The sequence below is a fragment of the Monodelphis domestica genome, chromosome 3 (genome assembly GCF_027887165.1).
Source record: "Monodelphis domestica isolate mMonDom1 chromosome 3, mMonDom1.pri, whole genome shotgun sequence".
Classification (NCBI taxonomy): Eukaryota; Metazoa; Chordata; class Mammalia; order Didelphimorphia; family Didelphidae; genus Monodelphis; species Monodelphis domestica.
Window position 1 is genome coordinate 187,520,677 of NC_077229.1, and position 18,062 is coordinate 187,538,738.

The 18,062-nt window shown below is 33.9% G+C and overlaps 1 protein-coding gene across 7 annotated transcripts in view; it reads right to left on the reverse strand.

Moving 5' to 3' along the window:
- Positions 1–18,062, reverse strand: part of CNBD1 (cyclic nucleotide binding domain containing 1) — a 634,668-nt gene that overhangs the window by 27,881 nt on the left and 588,725 nt on the right. For all 7 annotated transcript variants that reach the window (XM_007488069.3, XM_056823346.1, XM_007488074.3 and 4 more), the window contains one exon: positions 16,460–16,527. In XM_007488069.3, coding sequence (XP_007488131.1) covers positions 16,460–16,527 — 68 coding nt within the window. The remainder of the gene's footprint in view (positions 1–16,459; positions 16,528–18,062) is intronic.

The window sequence follows — 18,062 nt, forward strand, 5'->3', positions numbered from 1 at the left end:
CTTTGATTCTACCATCAGGGAATAATTAATTGTTAACAGACTTTGTTCCCTTCCCTTGATTAAAATATTCTAGCCATCAATCTCAACCTTCAAATTTACCAAAGATATCAAGCAATATTTAGTACCAAATAAAGACTAAGGGCTGGTAGTATAGGCTATTTCAATCTATAGCTTATGAAGTTCATTTTTTTTCTAACTTTTTCAATAAGATTATTTTCCTTTTTAACTTTATTTTTGGTATTTCAAATCATTAGCCTGAAAAGGGACTTTCATCAGATTTCCAAAGGGGTTCAAGAAGCAAAAAGTTAAAAGTTCTATTACAGAGGTAAATAAGTATTTATTAATTACTATGTGCCTCCAAAGTACTTTGCAAATATCATATCATTAATAGCTTTAGCTATTGTGTTGCCATTAGGTAGGTGTTGCCATTCTTATCTTTGTTTTACAGATGAGGAAGATGAAACAAACAGAAATTAAATGACTTGACCAAAGACACCGAGCTAGTGGGTGTCTCAGGTTTGGATTCAGGCCTTTCTGACACCAAACTCCAGCATTCTATCTATTATAACTCCTCACTGCCTATAAAAAGGCTAGTTCTATAAATTAAATTTAATAATACCATAATGTTCAAACTCTTTTCTGTGATTCCAACAAATGTTCAGTAGAATCTCTCAAATGAGAATTTGATTCATATAAAAGTCAATCAAATTTGAAGAAAATTGGACCAAACTCCTGGGGAATTTGCAATGCTTTGAATAATGCTTAAATTATATAAATATAATTTTATAAGTTCTAGAAAACAACTTATTTAAAGAATAATAAAGGGTTTGAAAATGACACTTTAAGAGTAAGACCTCATATTAAACTTTGCACATGCAAAGCAACTATTCAATTTTCAAAAGATTTGCTAACAAAATAGAGCATGGCATTATGAAAATAAACATGTGCATATATACACATATATATATATATTTATTTTGGCACTGATATTGGAAATAATTTATAATTAGAGTGGCCCTATAACTATAACTTAATAACTATATAAAGCCTGACTTCTCTACTTGACTGAGTCAGTGAAAGTTACAAATTAGGTATGAACAAGGTCTAAACACTTTTTTGAATCAATCATCAGTTGAGGGCTTTATGCTAGGTGAAAATAGTTGAACTAAAATGGCCTTAAATGCCACTGGATGAAGTGGAGTGACAGTACACTTGGAGTGATTGAGAGATTTGATCATGGATTCCACTGACTGTATGAGAACAGAAAGCTACTTTGGAATCCAGCATCTGGGTATAACAATTTAGTGATGGAAGAAATCAACCCCAAATTCCTTAGATTAAATCACTAGCAAAAAAGGAATGTTGACTTAAATCTCAACCTCAATCTGTTCCTTTAGGCTTGACCAGAGGATGATTTTGTGAACTTGAGAGTCACAGGATTTGAAGCGTTTTACCAGCATGTGTCTCTATTGTAGTAGTGGCTGGGATGAATAATATAATAGTCAGGGAAGCCTTATAAGCACACTATGCTTAATAGCAACTTCATGATTACCCTCACAAAAAGGAGAGAAAAGGACTTCTACCAAAATATGGGTCCTGGGAAAAGGCAAGGGGCAGTTATGGCAATGTAAAATCAATAAAGTTCAAACTATTTCAAATGAAATTTAATTTCAAGTTAAACTAGGTTTTGAAAGCAAGAATATTAAGCACTACATGTTACCTCATGTTGGCAAAGAATGCTCAATTTTAACCTCAGAAAAATTGAGGGATGAGTTGGAAGGAGTTATGAAGTCCATACTGTCATGATCACATTGTCAAATTTTATTAGCTGGTTGAGTTGTTGTATTTCATGACAAGCAATAGCTATGAGTACAGTGAATGATTATTAGCACTGGAAGTGTTTTGCAATGAGTTTAACAAGTTCATTTGAGGAAATTGCGCCCTTATTATGTTTTTATGACTTCATTTTAAAGGGATCTAGGATTAAAATTCTGATATATCTAAGCTTCAAACTATGCCCACCAAAACAGTGAAGATGTTTTTAAATTAAGTTAAGGTTGGAGAGAAAAACAGAGATTACATAATAGCTCATAAAAAGCCCAAGAGCTTGAAAGCATAATAGAAGAGATAAAGAATGATATTAAAACTTATTAAGAAAATCAATGTATCAATAGCACACGAACCAGAAAACATTTACAAGTCAGTGAGCACCTTGGAAAATGTGAAGAATTAGAACTCAAACATTCAAAAATAGATCTCCCCAAATCATTGGAGTAAAGCCAAAGGACAGAAAAAGTAGAACATATGAGAAAGCAAAAATAAAAATTTTTAAATGGCCTGGCATTTATTTGAGCTGGCATTGAGCTGGCAAAGATAATCTGGATGCTTGGAAAAATATGTAGAAGCTGATTTTTAAACAATATTTCATTTTTGAAAGTCAGTTTTTAAAAAATATTCAGAATGATTAGGGAAAGGAGGCAAAATTCTGGTTGAGATAAACATGGATTTTACCAGAGAAAAATCCCAGATATAGCATACCCATGAATATAATTGTCATCATTCACACCTCCTAAATCAAAGTATGTTACAAGCATCTAGGAGTAGTCAAATCACACACAAAAGAACTCCAATCAGAATTACACAGGTCTATACAATATTAATGAAAAATAAAATGAAAGGCTGAAGTCTGACACATTGAAAAGCAAGGCAAAATGATTTGCTTCTAAAAATTGAATATTTTTTATAAAGGAAAAAAAGTTAATTTGAATATAATTAATAGCTTTGCAACATTCCTTTTAAAAATCTGAATTAGATGGAATGTATTGTTCAAAAGGAAATAAAAAGGTAAAGAAAAATGAGAAAAGTAAAAGAGTTGTAAAGGGTTAGGTGATACTATTATATTAATTATTACATGCTGAAAGTATGAAAAAGTCTAACCTCATCTAAGACCCATAGAAGAACTCAAAATATATGAAATCTGAGTTTGCATGTTCTAAAAAAGGCATTAGAAATTGAATTTATCTAGAAAAAAAGAAGAAAAATTATAACAATGTTTGAAGTTGAGAAAAAGAAACAATAATAACTATGTATATGTACAGTATGAACTCACCACAAAATGGAGAATGGTAGTAGTAAATATATTAGAAAAAAATCTAAGAACTTTATACAAGAAACAGTTTTAGAATTCAGTATTCAATACTCACTTATTAAATGCCTATTATGTTTCAGGCACTACACTAGTTGTTGAAGATACAAAGAACCATTCCCTTCTCCCCCCCCCAAAAAAAAAACTCTCTCTTTAAGGAGTTTATATTGCAGTGTTTTTATATATATACATAAACATATTTATATACTATATTATATATAAACAGACTCTAATGGAGTCATATTCTAATAGAATCAGGATCTCAACAAAATGAATAATTCTCCCCAAGAAGTAAGACTTCAATCAATGCATGGCTGTTTATGTGCCTTGAACCTCTCTTAAATTTTCTTATGAATTTGCCACAGAGATTCTACTTTGTGACTTCAGCAACTTTCTCATTTTTTTCTTATAGTTTTGTAGAGTACTTGGTTTGTCCATTATATGTGTGTGTGTATAGATATATATATACATATCCTTCATTCTGACCATGGTATTAAGCCCATTTCCTTTATGATAATGGTTTTTGTACAAATTTATCTGTGTTATTCATTTTAAATGTTTTCCAATCTCTACACAACACACTTTCCCTTTGTACTTTATGTGATCCTTAACATCAATATGTCATGTATCATGGAGGAAGAAAAAGAAATGATAGAACAAGAGTATCTATGATGCTTAATATTCCTATAAAATATGAGCCCATTTAAGTTAAGTCAGTGTATTATGCTTCATTACAATCATAATTGTTATCTTGTGACCTGTACAAGTGGCCCTGCCAGGTTTCCTGTTGACAATAATTAGCAACTCTTGAACCATTATTTCATAGTTCATCTCAGTAAAATTAATTGGAATAAATAGTAGGCCAATGGGAGGTTCAGAGTTTGAGGTTTTGGGAACTTCTCAAACAAGTTCTCTATGAGGGTAAATTTCATTTCTGCTTTGAAGAAGTCTCTATGGAGAATTGACAGGGTCCATTTATTTCAGAAGAATGCCAAAATGGCCTTGCTGGACAAAAGTGATTGCCCACTTATTAGTGAATAACAGGAGAAGGTGAAAGAGTACTGGATTTGGAGTCAGAAGGTATATGTTCAAATATCAACTCTGATCTAGAATCATTTTTGCAACATTGACTCAGTCATTTAAAATTTCTAGTGTTCATTTTTTTCTGTAAAATAAAAAGACTATATTAGATACAGTATAGAAAGAAAGACAGACAGACAGATAGATAGATAGATAGATAGATAGATAGATAGATAGATAGATAGATAGATAGATGGATAGATACACAAATATATACATATATATAGGCCTTATTTATACTAGTCCTCAAATACATATGAAGTTCTTTGTGGCTCTAGATTATCCCAAGTGATATCCTTCCCCCTTCTCCAGGAGCTAGATAAAAGAACCTATCCACAACAAGAATTCCAATAGAAAAAAAATTGACAGAAGTTGAGTTTTGAGAAAAAATCTTGCTTTATCTGAGCAGAGACCAAATCCTTTGTTTGGTGCTTAGCATGAACTCAAAAATGTTGCTTAACTCTAGAAGATTCATTTATTCTGGTTTAAAACCTGTGCCAAAAATGGAGCATTTGCACTGGTTGTTTCTTCATGGGAACATCATGGCCACTTCAAGGTGTGAAAAAATAAAACTGTCAAGAATATGATTCTGCATTGGTTGGAAAGGTCAGTAAGAACTTTATTATTTAGGTATTGGGAAATTACCTGGAAGAATCCAAAGGGCGTAACTTGTTTCCCTATTCATTACAAAAAGACCATTTTCCACTCATCTCAGGCTCTGATACAAAGGAAATTATCTAAATTATTATAAATAAATTCTGATGCCTCTAATTATTCCAATATGATATGAGATCAGAAGATTTAGGAATTAATTCCAGATCTTAATCTTAAGAGTTTGGCAGGAAATTCAGGGGTCTATATTGCCTTCTTCACTTGATATATCAATGTATCAACTGAACAATAGCATGGCAAGTTATCAGGGGATTAATTGGCCAGCTATATTCATGGTGGAGGAGGAATTGCATTATTATATTCCTTGTTTAAAACAAAGCGGCAATCAAAAACAAACCTTCTTCTAGTTCCTGGTTCTTGGTGACTGTGAGTATATTCCATTTGTCCCTGTTATATTCAGTAATTACTATATATTTATTTCTATGTAGGTGAATATATTTGGGTAGATTATTGGGAGGAAGATTTTGTTCCCTCCTAGGATTATAAAAGCTATATTCACCTGAGGGTGAACCAAAACAGAGTACTGTAACTATGGCCACTTTAACATAACTCTCAGGATTACTTGCCCCAACGTATTCCTTTTCTGCTTTATAGTCTATTGCCTTACTTGTCTGCTCCCTTGGGAGCCTCCCTCCCACTATGACCAACTGTTCTAAAAAAATTGTTTTGTTTTGTTTATATTGAAGAAACATTCTCACCTTTTAGTCAGGGTCTGACATGAAATATGTCAAAGTCTCTAAGTAAATGGATGTGTGTTACCATGTTCACCTTTTCACAACTTTACAACTACATTGAACTGGTTACTACAAAGATACACAAAAATACAGGAGAGAAAACACTTGGATGGCTAATATCACGTAAATTGTATTATTTCAGTGAATTAAGGAACCGCAAGAATTTTCTGAATAATTTCAATTGACAGCTTCAGTTGCTACTTACTCAAATATCTAGCCATCACTAAGCCATGCTACCTTCAATCTGACTTCTTCTTCCCCACTGGAACATTCTTGCATCTTCCTAGTGATCCTTTACTTCATCTGTCCCCTTTCACCTAAACTGGCTCTGTTTCCTTTCATCTAACCTGGCTCTGTCCCTTTTCACCTAATCTGGCTCTTTCTCCTTTCACCTAACCTGGCTCTGTCTCCTTGTACCTAATCTAGCCCTACTACATGCTTCTTAGTATCCCCCAAGTCATGTTTCTCCACTCAAATGTGCCTGTTCTCCCATAATATTCTTACTTCTAGTTCTCTATTACTTATTTCCTACCACTGTTAAAGGCCAACAAGGTGCAAGAGAGCATAAAGTGCCAGACTGGAAGTCAGACTAATCTTCCTGAATTTGAATCTGCCCTCAGACACTTATTAGCTACTGTAATAGATAATATTTGACAGTATATTTGATGGTATACTAGATAACTAATGGATCAGGTAGTTATCTTCTTTTTGCCTACCCTCCTCCCTTTTATACTTCCCTTCTTCCCCTCTTCCAATCTCCCTTCCTCCCCTCGTCTTCCCTTCAGTTTCCCCTTCTCCTTCAATCTCCTTCTAAGTCACTCAGGGTGAGCAATGATGTTTCAGAGGAAATACTCTTTTCTCTTCTTTATCTCAAGTAAGGGTTTGTTGGGGAAAACAGGAAAGATGGAGGATAAAGTAAGAGGGGTGGGATTTCCCTATTATCTACAATGAGTGTTAGATTGGAGGATATTGAGAGAAATGGCAATTCAGTCACTAGCATGAAACAGAGTCAGTCAGAGAGAGATATGTGGACTATTGTCCTTCTTCTTCTGCCTTCAAATCAGCCAGGCCACCTCCAACTTGATTATTCCAAGTCCTAGAGATAAACCCAGCTTCTTCCTTCAGGATCACCACCATCAGCCCAAAAGGCCTAGAAAAAATAGTCACTATTGGCTTGGCTCCAAACTGCTTTTCCCAGTAACAATCCAAATGGAATTTTCCTTTGATTGACAGCTGACCCATCTCTAGCTTCTGTCTTTTGCATGCATTTTTTATAATTTCTCTCTTCTCCACACTATAGGACTCTGAGCAATCCTGTTTGCCTCAGTTTCCTCATTTGTAAAATGAGCTGGAGAAAGAAATGTCAAGCCACTCTTTGTCAAGATAACTCCAAATAGGGTTATGAAGAGTTTGACATGACTGAAACACTGGAACAATGATAACTTTTATTAAAATGTAAGCATTTTGAGGAAAGCATCTCTCTTGTCTTTTATATACCTAATGCTTAACACAAAGGCTGAAACAGAGTAAGCACTTAACTACTTCATTCATTCACCTACTCACTCATTCACCTAGTATTTCTAATTTTGTTAGGGGGAGGAATTCCCTTCAGCAACCAAGGTTACCTGTCTGCAACTTAGAATAGAGAAGTTCAGGGGAGCTTTTCTAGGCATTCCTAGGTAAAGTGACTTCACCAAGGTCACAAAAAATAATTGCCAGAGTCTCGACATAAACCAGGCTTTCTGACTCCATGCACTGTCCTCTACCAGGCTTCATCTAAAAATTGAGTTAATTTGTCCATATTTTATGTGAATTTATCTATGTTTAGGCTGTATATTCCCCCAAACCCAAAATATAATCTCCTTGAAATCACAGATTATATAATTAAATATTAAAATGAAATTCAATGAGAATACAAAATTTTATTATAGGCCAAGGGCCTACAAAAAACAAAATTGAGCTAAAGGCACAAAAAAATCAACTTCAGAAGTATACAATGACAAAGGCATATTTAGATAGAAGTCATTCTGAAAAAGATGTGGCCATTAGACAACTGCAAGATTAATGTAAGAATGATGTAGCAGTTGAAAAAAAAAAGGTACTTTAATGTGGGTCTATGTTCAGAAACGCATACTTCCGGGAATAAACAAGGGCTAGTGCCACACTACTTTGACCTGGTCAGTCCTCATCTAAAGTCTTGTGTTTAATTTTAGGAGCCATAGTTTATAAATAAATCTCCTGGAGAATTCCAGAGGAGGAGAACCAGAATGCTGAAAGGCACTGAGTCCAAGCCCAGTGAGGATTCATTGAAAGAATTAAGCATATTTAGCCTAGAGAAGATTTACAGTGGTGGGACAAGAGGGGAGGCATATAAAGCAGGATCCTTTTCTTCAAGAAAGGGAAGAGCAATTATCTGAAAGAGGTATCAAACTTTCTGATTACCTTCACAAAGGCAGAAACACTCTAAGATGCAAAGAGGGTAATTAAAGTTTGATGGCAGGAAAAACCTCCCTATCAGAGATGACCAAAAGTGGAATGGGCCATGTTGGAAGTGCTGGGTTCCCCCCGTGTTTAGAAGTCTTCAAGCAGAAGGTGGTATGATATAATAAGAATTCCTTTTATGAATGGTTGCGACTAGATAGTAGTAGCTGAGGCCTCTTCTCATCCTTGAATTCTTTGATTCTCTGAATCAGTGAAATGCATTCGTGTTCTTATTAAATTATAACAGCACTTAGTCTTGTTCTCCTTTCTTTAAGTTGCCATTTTGCATTATAAGATTTTAGAGGGTGGGTCTTGCCTTGTCCACGTAATTTCCTGAAATTGTCTCACATTTCCAGTTCTCCTTTTTAAGAGCCTTATCATCTAGATTTTATATTATTCAAATCCATATCCTCCTACCCATCTGTTGGAGATTTTTACAGTCAAAAACTCCCACTGGGGCCTGAAGAGGGGAAGAAAATGGAAATGAAATTCAAATCAGTTAATCTGCATAGATGGGAAAACTCTCTTTTGGATTGCAATTCCCTGCTTTGTCAGGGTTTGTAGCTGTGCCTCTTTGCCTTGTTCCAGAATAGCAATTCTTTTTTCTGATGGCTACAGACAAACAGTTCTGTGTCCAGCTGTTGTTTTCCAGAATTCCAGTTATACCAAATGATGTCTAGTTGTGCTTTAGTTTGTCATTATTGTGTGGTTGATGTTGATAATGAATGTGATGTATCAGAAGCTTATATTAGAAAGCATAGAAATGAGTAATGGGTTTGCATTTTTTGGCTCCCAAGTATAGGCATGTTGCCATGCTCTGTGAAATCTGCATCCTTCATGTGGCCTCTGTGCATACTGGGTAGAATACACTGAAATAGTCCAGATGTGGCAGACGTATGAATCCCAGTGAGATAATCTTTATCCTGGAGGAAATCCCAGAGCCTTATGGTGAGCCAGAGGTGAAAAAAAAAGCTTTTGGGGGTTACATGATACATAACTTGTCCAGAAGCAATAATGAAATACAATTAGGGTGGTTTTATTTATGCTTAGAATGTATAACACAACATTCTTTGTGAAATGCCACTGGGCAAATGCATGGCATAAAATAAACTCAATGTTTTAAAAAGGAAAGTCATCTTTAATTAAGATATCAATTTGGAATGCTTAGCTAAACAGATGTCCCTTGCTCTTTGCCCAGAAGTTCAATAAAGAAGAGTTTTGTCAGGTCATGAGAAAAACAGAGGGCAACAGCCTAAAGGCTGTGGGACTATTAGCACAGGCCCTCTGGTAGACCTTAACCTTTGAGACTTAGAACTATTAGAAAGCCTATAAGGCACTTGTCAGCATCTGTTGATACTCATTGGCAGATCAGTACCACATAGGCAGAGCAGATTAAAAATATATCTTTTAATAATAAAATAAAGAGTCTACAGAACCCTTATTTCTGCTCCAATTTAAAAAAAAAAAACTTCCAGAATTATTCTGATACATGTTTAATAATCTATATGTGTTATTTATATGACCTTCTGGAAAATCATAGCTTTCCTTGAAGTTTATTATTCTATAGTTGTTAAAACTGGATAATTGTTCTTGAAACAATCATTTGAATGATTAGATGCTAACTAATTGCTAGAGATGCATTAGACCAGGGACCATTTTTTTTTGTTGATTTGTTTTTCTTTGCATCCTCAGAACTTTAATACTGTGCCTAGCACAGAGAAGGCATTTAATAAATTATTGTTAACTTACTGACTTAAACAGATAAAAGGTATACTTAGCATATTTGATTCAGGCTAATAAATAATATTAATAACTCAAATGACATATTATGTTTACAAAGGACACAATGTACTTTGCCTCATCTGGCTCAAGCATTAGTCATATGAGAGAAGGTAGGACTTCTGGTTGCCAAGATGGCAGAGTAAGAAACACTTGGAGTCAGCCAAATGCTCTCAAAATGACCACAGAAGAACAAAGGCACAAAATGAACCCTAGACTGGCAGAACCAACAAAAGAAAGGTTGAAGAAGTGCTGCTGCCGAGAGCAGTGTGGAGAGACAGTAAGGAGGACCCATCTTGTTGGGGAATGAGAGTGCTAAGTGAGCCTCTACAGAGCCAACTTGGGATTCAATGTGCAAGAGGCAGCAGGGAAGGGAGTGCGGCTGGCTCGGTCCAGCCTTAGCCAGAGAGGAATGGAAAACAACACAATACAGAGGTGACATAGGTCAGGTATGACCCAATTCCAGCAGCAGTGAGAGGAATTCTGCCCAACAAGGTCCAGTCTTGGCAGGGGTGGGAAGGTAGAACCTAAATGGACCATTAATGGCATCTAAACTGAAAATTACAGATCTCCCCACAGAAGGCCAATCAGGCTGCTTTGGCAGAGTGCTCCTTCAAGGATGGAGATAGCGGAACTGATGCTAAGCACTGGAATAGTACAAACACAGGCCAGTTCTCCCTCAACCCAAGGAATGGAATTAAGCTTCAGCATACAGGTAAAGTCAAGAGGAAAAATAACTCCCAAGTTAGCAAAAGACAGTGAAAAAGCTTGATGCTCAAAAAATATTTTAGCAACAGAGATGACCAAAATGCAAGGACAGCAATATAAAAAATGAAAACATGTGATGCCTCAAGAAAAATATGAAAAGATGTGAAGCCCAAAATGAACACCTGGAAGTGCTCCAAATGAAAGTAGGAAGTGCAAAAATTATTCCCATTTTGCAGATGAGAAAACTAAAATTCTGAGAAAGCTAAATAAACATTTCTAGATCCTATAAGTAACAACTGTCTAAATTTGGTCCTCAAGGTCAGATATTCTGTGCTTTTACCAAGTACATCATGCTCTCCAAAGGTTGAAACACACAAAATATCATGACCGCTATTGTTCTTCAAACACCTGCAGTGTGTAAAGTATTGTGATAAGTGTTAGAGGAAGATTGAAATATAAATAATACATTGCATAAGTAAATAGAATTCATCCACCTGCACATAATTTACGAGGTATTGAATGAATTAAGGAAATAAGAAAGAATCCCCAAATCTAAATCTATGATCATATGGTTCTACTCCCACTTCCACCTCTCTTAAAAATGTATACATATGTATATAGTTCATATTTTTAAAAAAGAGGCATAAGGAAAATATTGCATTAAAAAGATAAGCCTTCACACCTTGGAGCTTCTTTGGATCCTACTCATTTTCCCAGATGTTCCTCAAATGAGGCAAGATAGTTACAATTCTTGAAAGACCATAATCTCCATGAAATCTAAGTTGCAGGTGCCTCAATGTGCTATGGGGATTAACATGATACATACACGTTGCCTACAGTATATTTGCAGTGATGATTTAGGCTCAAGAGGAAGCTCTCAGAACTGCATTGGAATCTCTGAACCATACACAAATGTTAATTTCTTCATCTACAAAATGAGGATAATAATACCTATGGTACAGAATCAAATAAAATAATGCATTTAAAGTACTTTCTAAACCTTATTGTGCTAGATACATAGGGATAGATAGACAGACAGATGTTGAATTTCATCATCATCATCATATTGATGATTGTTAAAAGTTATGACAGGAAAAAGAGGTGGGCTGGTCATATGAAAGCAGTAAAGTACAATAAAGGATAGTCATTTGAGCACAATATTCTTGTTCATGAAATAAAAAAAAGAAAAAAGGAAGAAAGGAAAGAAGGAAGGAAAAGAAGGAAGGAAGAAAGGAAGGAAGGGAGATATGAAGGAAGAGAGGGAGGGAGGGAGGGAGAAAGGAAGGATAATAATCAGATAATAATCTGATCCTGAACTTGAATCCTGGGAAAGTCACCTACCCTCTGTCTGCATTCATTTCCTTATCTGTAAAATTGGGATAATAACAGCATCTGCCTAAAAGGTTGGTTGTGAGGACCAAATGATAATAATATTTGTAAGACTGCTTTACAAACTTTAAAATTCTATGTAAATGTTAGCTATCGTTAAGTATTAATGATCCTGACATTGTGAGCTCTTATAAAGTAGAGTTCGTTATTTCTGTCTTTAGATCTTCAAAGCCCTATATAGTGACTTGCACATAGTAGATATTTAATAAATTTCAGTTGAATGTTGTTGAATGCATGTTATTTGTGAAAATGTTTTATTTTCTCTTGAAAATGTAGTTGTTCCTTCAAAAATTGTAATCAATCAAAAAACATTCATTAATTAACTACTATATACCAGGAACAATGCTAAGAAGTAGACAAGGATGGGAATATAATAAAAAGAGGAAGATAGTTTTTACACTCAAGGAACTTATAATCTAATGAAATATAATCAAGAGTAAAGAGAAGAAAGTCTTTTTAAGGATAAGCAAAGGTGGTAAAGGAAGGCCAGAATGAAAATCAACTTCCTTTTAATTTTCCCAATAGCTTTCTACTTAACTTGGAAAGTCTTCCAGTGTGAAAAGTTTAGATTAATGTCCTGAGGAACTGCAGCTAATTGCTTTGCTCTATCACAATCCTACTTTAGCTTAGTAGTAATCAGACAACTGGCTTTCACTGGTGTCACTAGCTGTACCCTTCTATAAGAGAAATAACAAACTTTATTACTCCCTAATATATTGCAGTAAATTTAACAGGATTTCCTGAGGGTAAAAAAAATCAGGTGTTTATTAATTTAAGTCTAATATATAACTTGATTCATGTCATTTTAAATTACTTTGCTTCTCTCTCTGATCCTTCCTCTTTATGTATAAGCATATCCAAGTTGCTCTTATTCTAATGTAACTTTTAGGTGTTTCCAAATATGCATATTATGGTGGGAATTTAATTATAATCCCCTCCCATTTCATGCTTTGTGATTGTATGTGTGAGCCCAGGAGTTAGTAGGTGTGTGTTGGTATCCAGTTACACTAACCTATTTGGCTATTCTTCTCCATCTTCTATCTCCCTGTCTTTGCATTTTAGAGGTCCCATGGCTGGAACTCTCTCTCCTCATCTCTGCCACCTGGCTTCCCTAGCTTCTTCTGAGACTCAATTCAAGTTCTACCTATTGCAAGAGCTCTTTCTCATTTTCGCTGCACTCTAACTGCTAGGGCCTCCTCAGAGATTATCAGTCATCTATTAGGCTTGTAGATACACTAATACTTGCATATTATCTGACTCATCAGACTATGAGTTCCTTAAAGTCAGGGATGGGGGTGCGGGGGGCAGCGGTGTTTGTTTTTTTCTCTTTCTTCTCATACCCAGAGCTAGTCAAAGTGTTTGATATAAAGCAAGTTCTTCACCAAATTAGAAATCCTGAAAATCAAAGGAAAGATTAATAAAATTGTAAATAAGAAAATCACTGGGTTTATAAATAAGGAAGTTGGCTTTATTTTTTTAAAATAGATATAGGAATAGTTGATGTGTTCAAAACAAAAGAAGAAAATCAGATTACCAGTATTAAAAAGAAAAAGATGAATTCACAGCCAATAAAGAGGAAATTAAAATAATTACTAGGAGATATTGCCAATTATATGTCAATAAATCTGATAATCTAAGTGAACTAGATGAATATTTAAAAATTAAAAATTGCCCAGATTAATAGGAGAGGAAACAAAATACTTAAACAATTCCATCTGAGAAGAAAAAATTGATCAAGAAATCAATGAATTTCCTAGAAAAAAGCCCTATGGCCAGCTGGATTCAGAAGTGAATTCTATAAAATAGTTAAAGAACAATTAATCCTAAAACTTTACAAATTATTCAGAAAAATAGATTTCTTAATTTTATTTGCTCTATGAACTTTTCTCTAGTGTGTGTTATATGTGTCTTTTTCACAACATAAAATATGTATTGTATATAGTGTATTATATGTAAATATATATTGTCTAATGCATGTACAACCTGTCATATCACCTGCCTTCTTGGAGAAGAGCAGTATGGGAGGGAAGGAAAGAACATGGATTACAAAATATCAAAAAACAATTATAAAAATTATGTTAACTTGTAAAAAAAGTAAGCTCTTAATATCTGCTTATTGACTTGTTGATCATGTTCAAACTTGGAATAGGGTACTCTGAATAAGAACAAACCCATTACAGATGTCAAGTGACAACTTTCCTTAAACTTGTTGTATTAAAGAATTGGTTGTGATCCTGACAAGCTCCTAGTCAGAAAGACAATGTCAGAGACACAAACTTAAACCCAGGTCACCCTGAATTTTATGCCAACCATTAGGCAGTGAGTTCTTTGAGAATAGTATCTCTAAGGTTTATCATAGCATCTAGAACATATCTTATTGTTAATAATATAATTTTATAAATAATAATAAATGCATATTGAATATCTGCCTGCTTTTATATAATCATTTCTCACTTCAAAGTTGCTTTGTACACCAGTAGATCCTCTGCCTTTTTTATTATGAGGGCATAAACTCTCTTTCCTTAAATAAATTCATGAAGCCTATGAGGTTTGGACTCATACTTAACTTAAATAAAACCTGTATCCATTCATTACAAATAAAATACAGGCATTGGACTTGAAGTAAAAAGAGCTAGATTGAAGGCTAGGCCTGCTATTTACTCATTGTGCTATGGCTGGCCAATCACTTTGCTTCTTAAAGACCCAATTTTGTGAACTAAAAATTAAAATATGATGTTATCATTATCTCATTCACAAAACTGTTAAAAGCATTTTTATATCATAAAGCTCTATATAGATATGAAGTCACCGTCACCACCACCACCACCACCACCACCACCACCACCACCACCACCACCACCACCACCACCACCACCATCATCATCATCATCATCATCATCCTCATCATCCCAGTCTTACAGAGAAATCTAGTGTTAGAATATCAACATTTTATTCCTGAACAATAAGTGCTGCTAATAACAGCTTCCAACAAGTAAATGGGAATTAGTCATTGCAGGCTTCTTGTCTCCATGGATACTATGAAATTAATTCTCTACATTCACGGAATCCTGAAAGGTATACTGTAGACATCCATAGCCAGATCTGGTCAGTCCTCCAATTCTAGAAGACTTGATCTATTCCTTAGTCATTAATTTGTTATATGTTGTTACTATGAGTACTAAAAAAGGAACATGCTTATTCTGTGGGGTTTTTCATTTATTTTGTTACTTTGCATCCTTTTAGGCCCTTTGTTATTGTAGTTAATGTTGAGTTGCTTCAGTCATGAATTTTAGTGATTCCACTTAAAGTTTTCTTAGCAAATATACTGGAATAGTTTGTAATTTCCTTCTCTAATTCAGTTTCCAAATGAATAAACTGAGGCAAGCAGGCTTAAATAGCTTGCCCACAATTACACAGCTAGTAAATATCTGAGAACCAATTTGAACTCACAAAGATGAGTCTTCCAGACTCCAGGTGCAGTCACTGTGTTACTTCATTGACCCCTTTGAACTCTAAAACTTAGGATATACATTAATTTCACAGAATCATGGAACTAAAAGGTGCCTTAGAAATCACAGAGTCCAATACACTGATAAATTCCATCATTAGCATGACTAAAACACATAAAAGTTTTTTAATGTATACAAACTTGGCAGAATGGTTTATTTAATTATATTGGAGAAAATCAGTAAAATATACTTTATTTTATAATAAATAGGTGCAAGAACTATCTTGGGGGCCATTTTGAGAAACAAATTATGAAACAACCTAAGAACAATTACAAATCTACATTTCAACAAATGCAAAATAATGAGTGCCAAAAACTTCTGCCCTAGGGGAGCCAAGAACACAGACATTTTTCTGCACTAAACTGTGAGCTTGCTAAAGTTGAAGACCACTTTTCTTCTATAGTACTTGATGTTACCATTAGAATAATACTATGTATCCTACAAGTACCTTATAAATATTAATTTGTTAAAGTCAGCATAATAATACTATTTTATAACTTCAAAATAACATTTCATTCATATTGCAAGCAGGGAATATTAAAAATAGAATGGTGGAGTTTTAGAAACAGCAGTTCTGAAAGCTCATGCTATGTTTTGAAAGGATTTAAATGAGCTTTTTAACAGGGCTCCTTTTTGTGTATTTTTGTTGTGACTAGAATATGACAATTTGTGTAGACTATTGGAGATTCTCATGTTGTCTGTCAAAAATACTGCCATTACCAAACGAACACACATATGTAGGTGGATGAGTTGACAAAGCATCTTTCATTCATTTTCTTCTTTCTCATTTTATTATATACATATATATTTTATAATATTTATTCTTATATGCTACTTCATGAGCAACACACTATTTTTTCTCAACTGTCCTGTAAATTTTAACATCAATCTAGATATGACTTCTTCTGTATCTAATTTCCTGGGGTGTTTTACCTCAAATAAACCTAAGGTATTTTACTTACTTCTGTGAGATAGCCAAAGGTTTGTTCAGCTGTTTGAACCAAAAGTTTCTGGGTCACCCAGTCTAATTCTAAAAAGAGAGGAAAAGAAATGAAGCTGTCAAAAATTTCAACATAAACTAAAAGACACTATTGACAAGCCAAAAAGTTCTGTATCAAGACACAAGACAAAATAATTATCAATTTATAACCAAATACCATTCTCAAGTATTAGTCCAAATATGTAAGCATATCAAAAGAGTAGATTGAATTATTTTTTTAAAGCCATAAAATATTCTAGTGAACTGTAATAGAAAACAGTTAGTAATCTCTTTAGCCGCTTTGATTGGGACACAATGAAAATAAGATAAAATCAAAGGTTCTTTTTTCATACTGGCCAACTCAGTTTTCCCCAAAGACATAGAATGAATGAATAGGCAAAAATATATCAATGTTGGTTAAAAAATAAAACTTTATAAATGCATACCCTCATAATAATATATTGACATTATTATAATGAATACAAAATACGACATGATAGATAATGGTCCATGGGAGATGGCATGAGATTTGGAGACAGAGAACTTGGATATGAATCTTGGTTCTGACACAGTGATTTTGGGCAAATTAATACTCTCTTGGCCTCAGTTTCCTCATAGAAAAATAAAATATTATTACTCAGTGACTTACAAGGTCCCTTCTAATACTGTCCCTTCAGTATTATCGCTATCATTATATATTTTCCCCAGAGTATCAAATCATTTACTGAAGTGTCCAATAGTTAACATAAATATTCCACTTGTAGTGGGTGAGATAGTGGGAAATTAAAAATAGATGAATGATTAAATAGATGAATTAAAAATATGAGAGAAAGAAATACAAAAACATATAGAAAACACTATCTAGAAGTTATAAAATATATTAGTATATAAAATGCTTTTCTTAAAATAATTTAATAATTTTTATAGAAATACTCACTAATTTCTTGTAATGATTACAAGTTTATTTTAATGTAATATCATAGTTTATCCTGGGTTCCTGAAGGCTTAGTAACCCTAGGTAGGTTAAATAATCTCCCTGAAATTCATGTTCTTAATTGCAAAATGAAGTGTTTGTATTTACTGGACTTCTAAGTTATCTTTCAACAATAAAACTATGATTCTTTTAATAAAGCTTTCTGGGAGCCATCTATGTATTACTAATAAATATATTAATTTTCAAATGAGCTTTTGGGCAATAAAATCATAACCTATTTATCGAAAATATCAAAAACAATATGAAATAATAAGTAATACAGGTGAGAAAATATTTCATAGTATGGCAATTCTAATATGACTTGTTTAAATAAGAGGACTACAACAATATAAATGAACAAAAAGAAAGATATTGATTCTGTATTCCTGAAAGAATTTTAATCAGTGAAAAACAGATGCCACAATCAGAAGATCAAAGATGAAGAGGCACTCTTTCAGTCAACATTCCTTTCAACTTTATGTTAAACAGATATATGTAGCAAGTAAGAGCAAAAAAATGCAGTTTCAAAGACTTTCCTCAAACCAGGTATCTGTTATGCAAATACTTGAATAATACAAGAGTTTATGAAAGATAAGTATATGGATAAAAACTT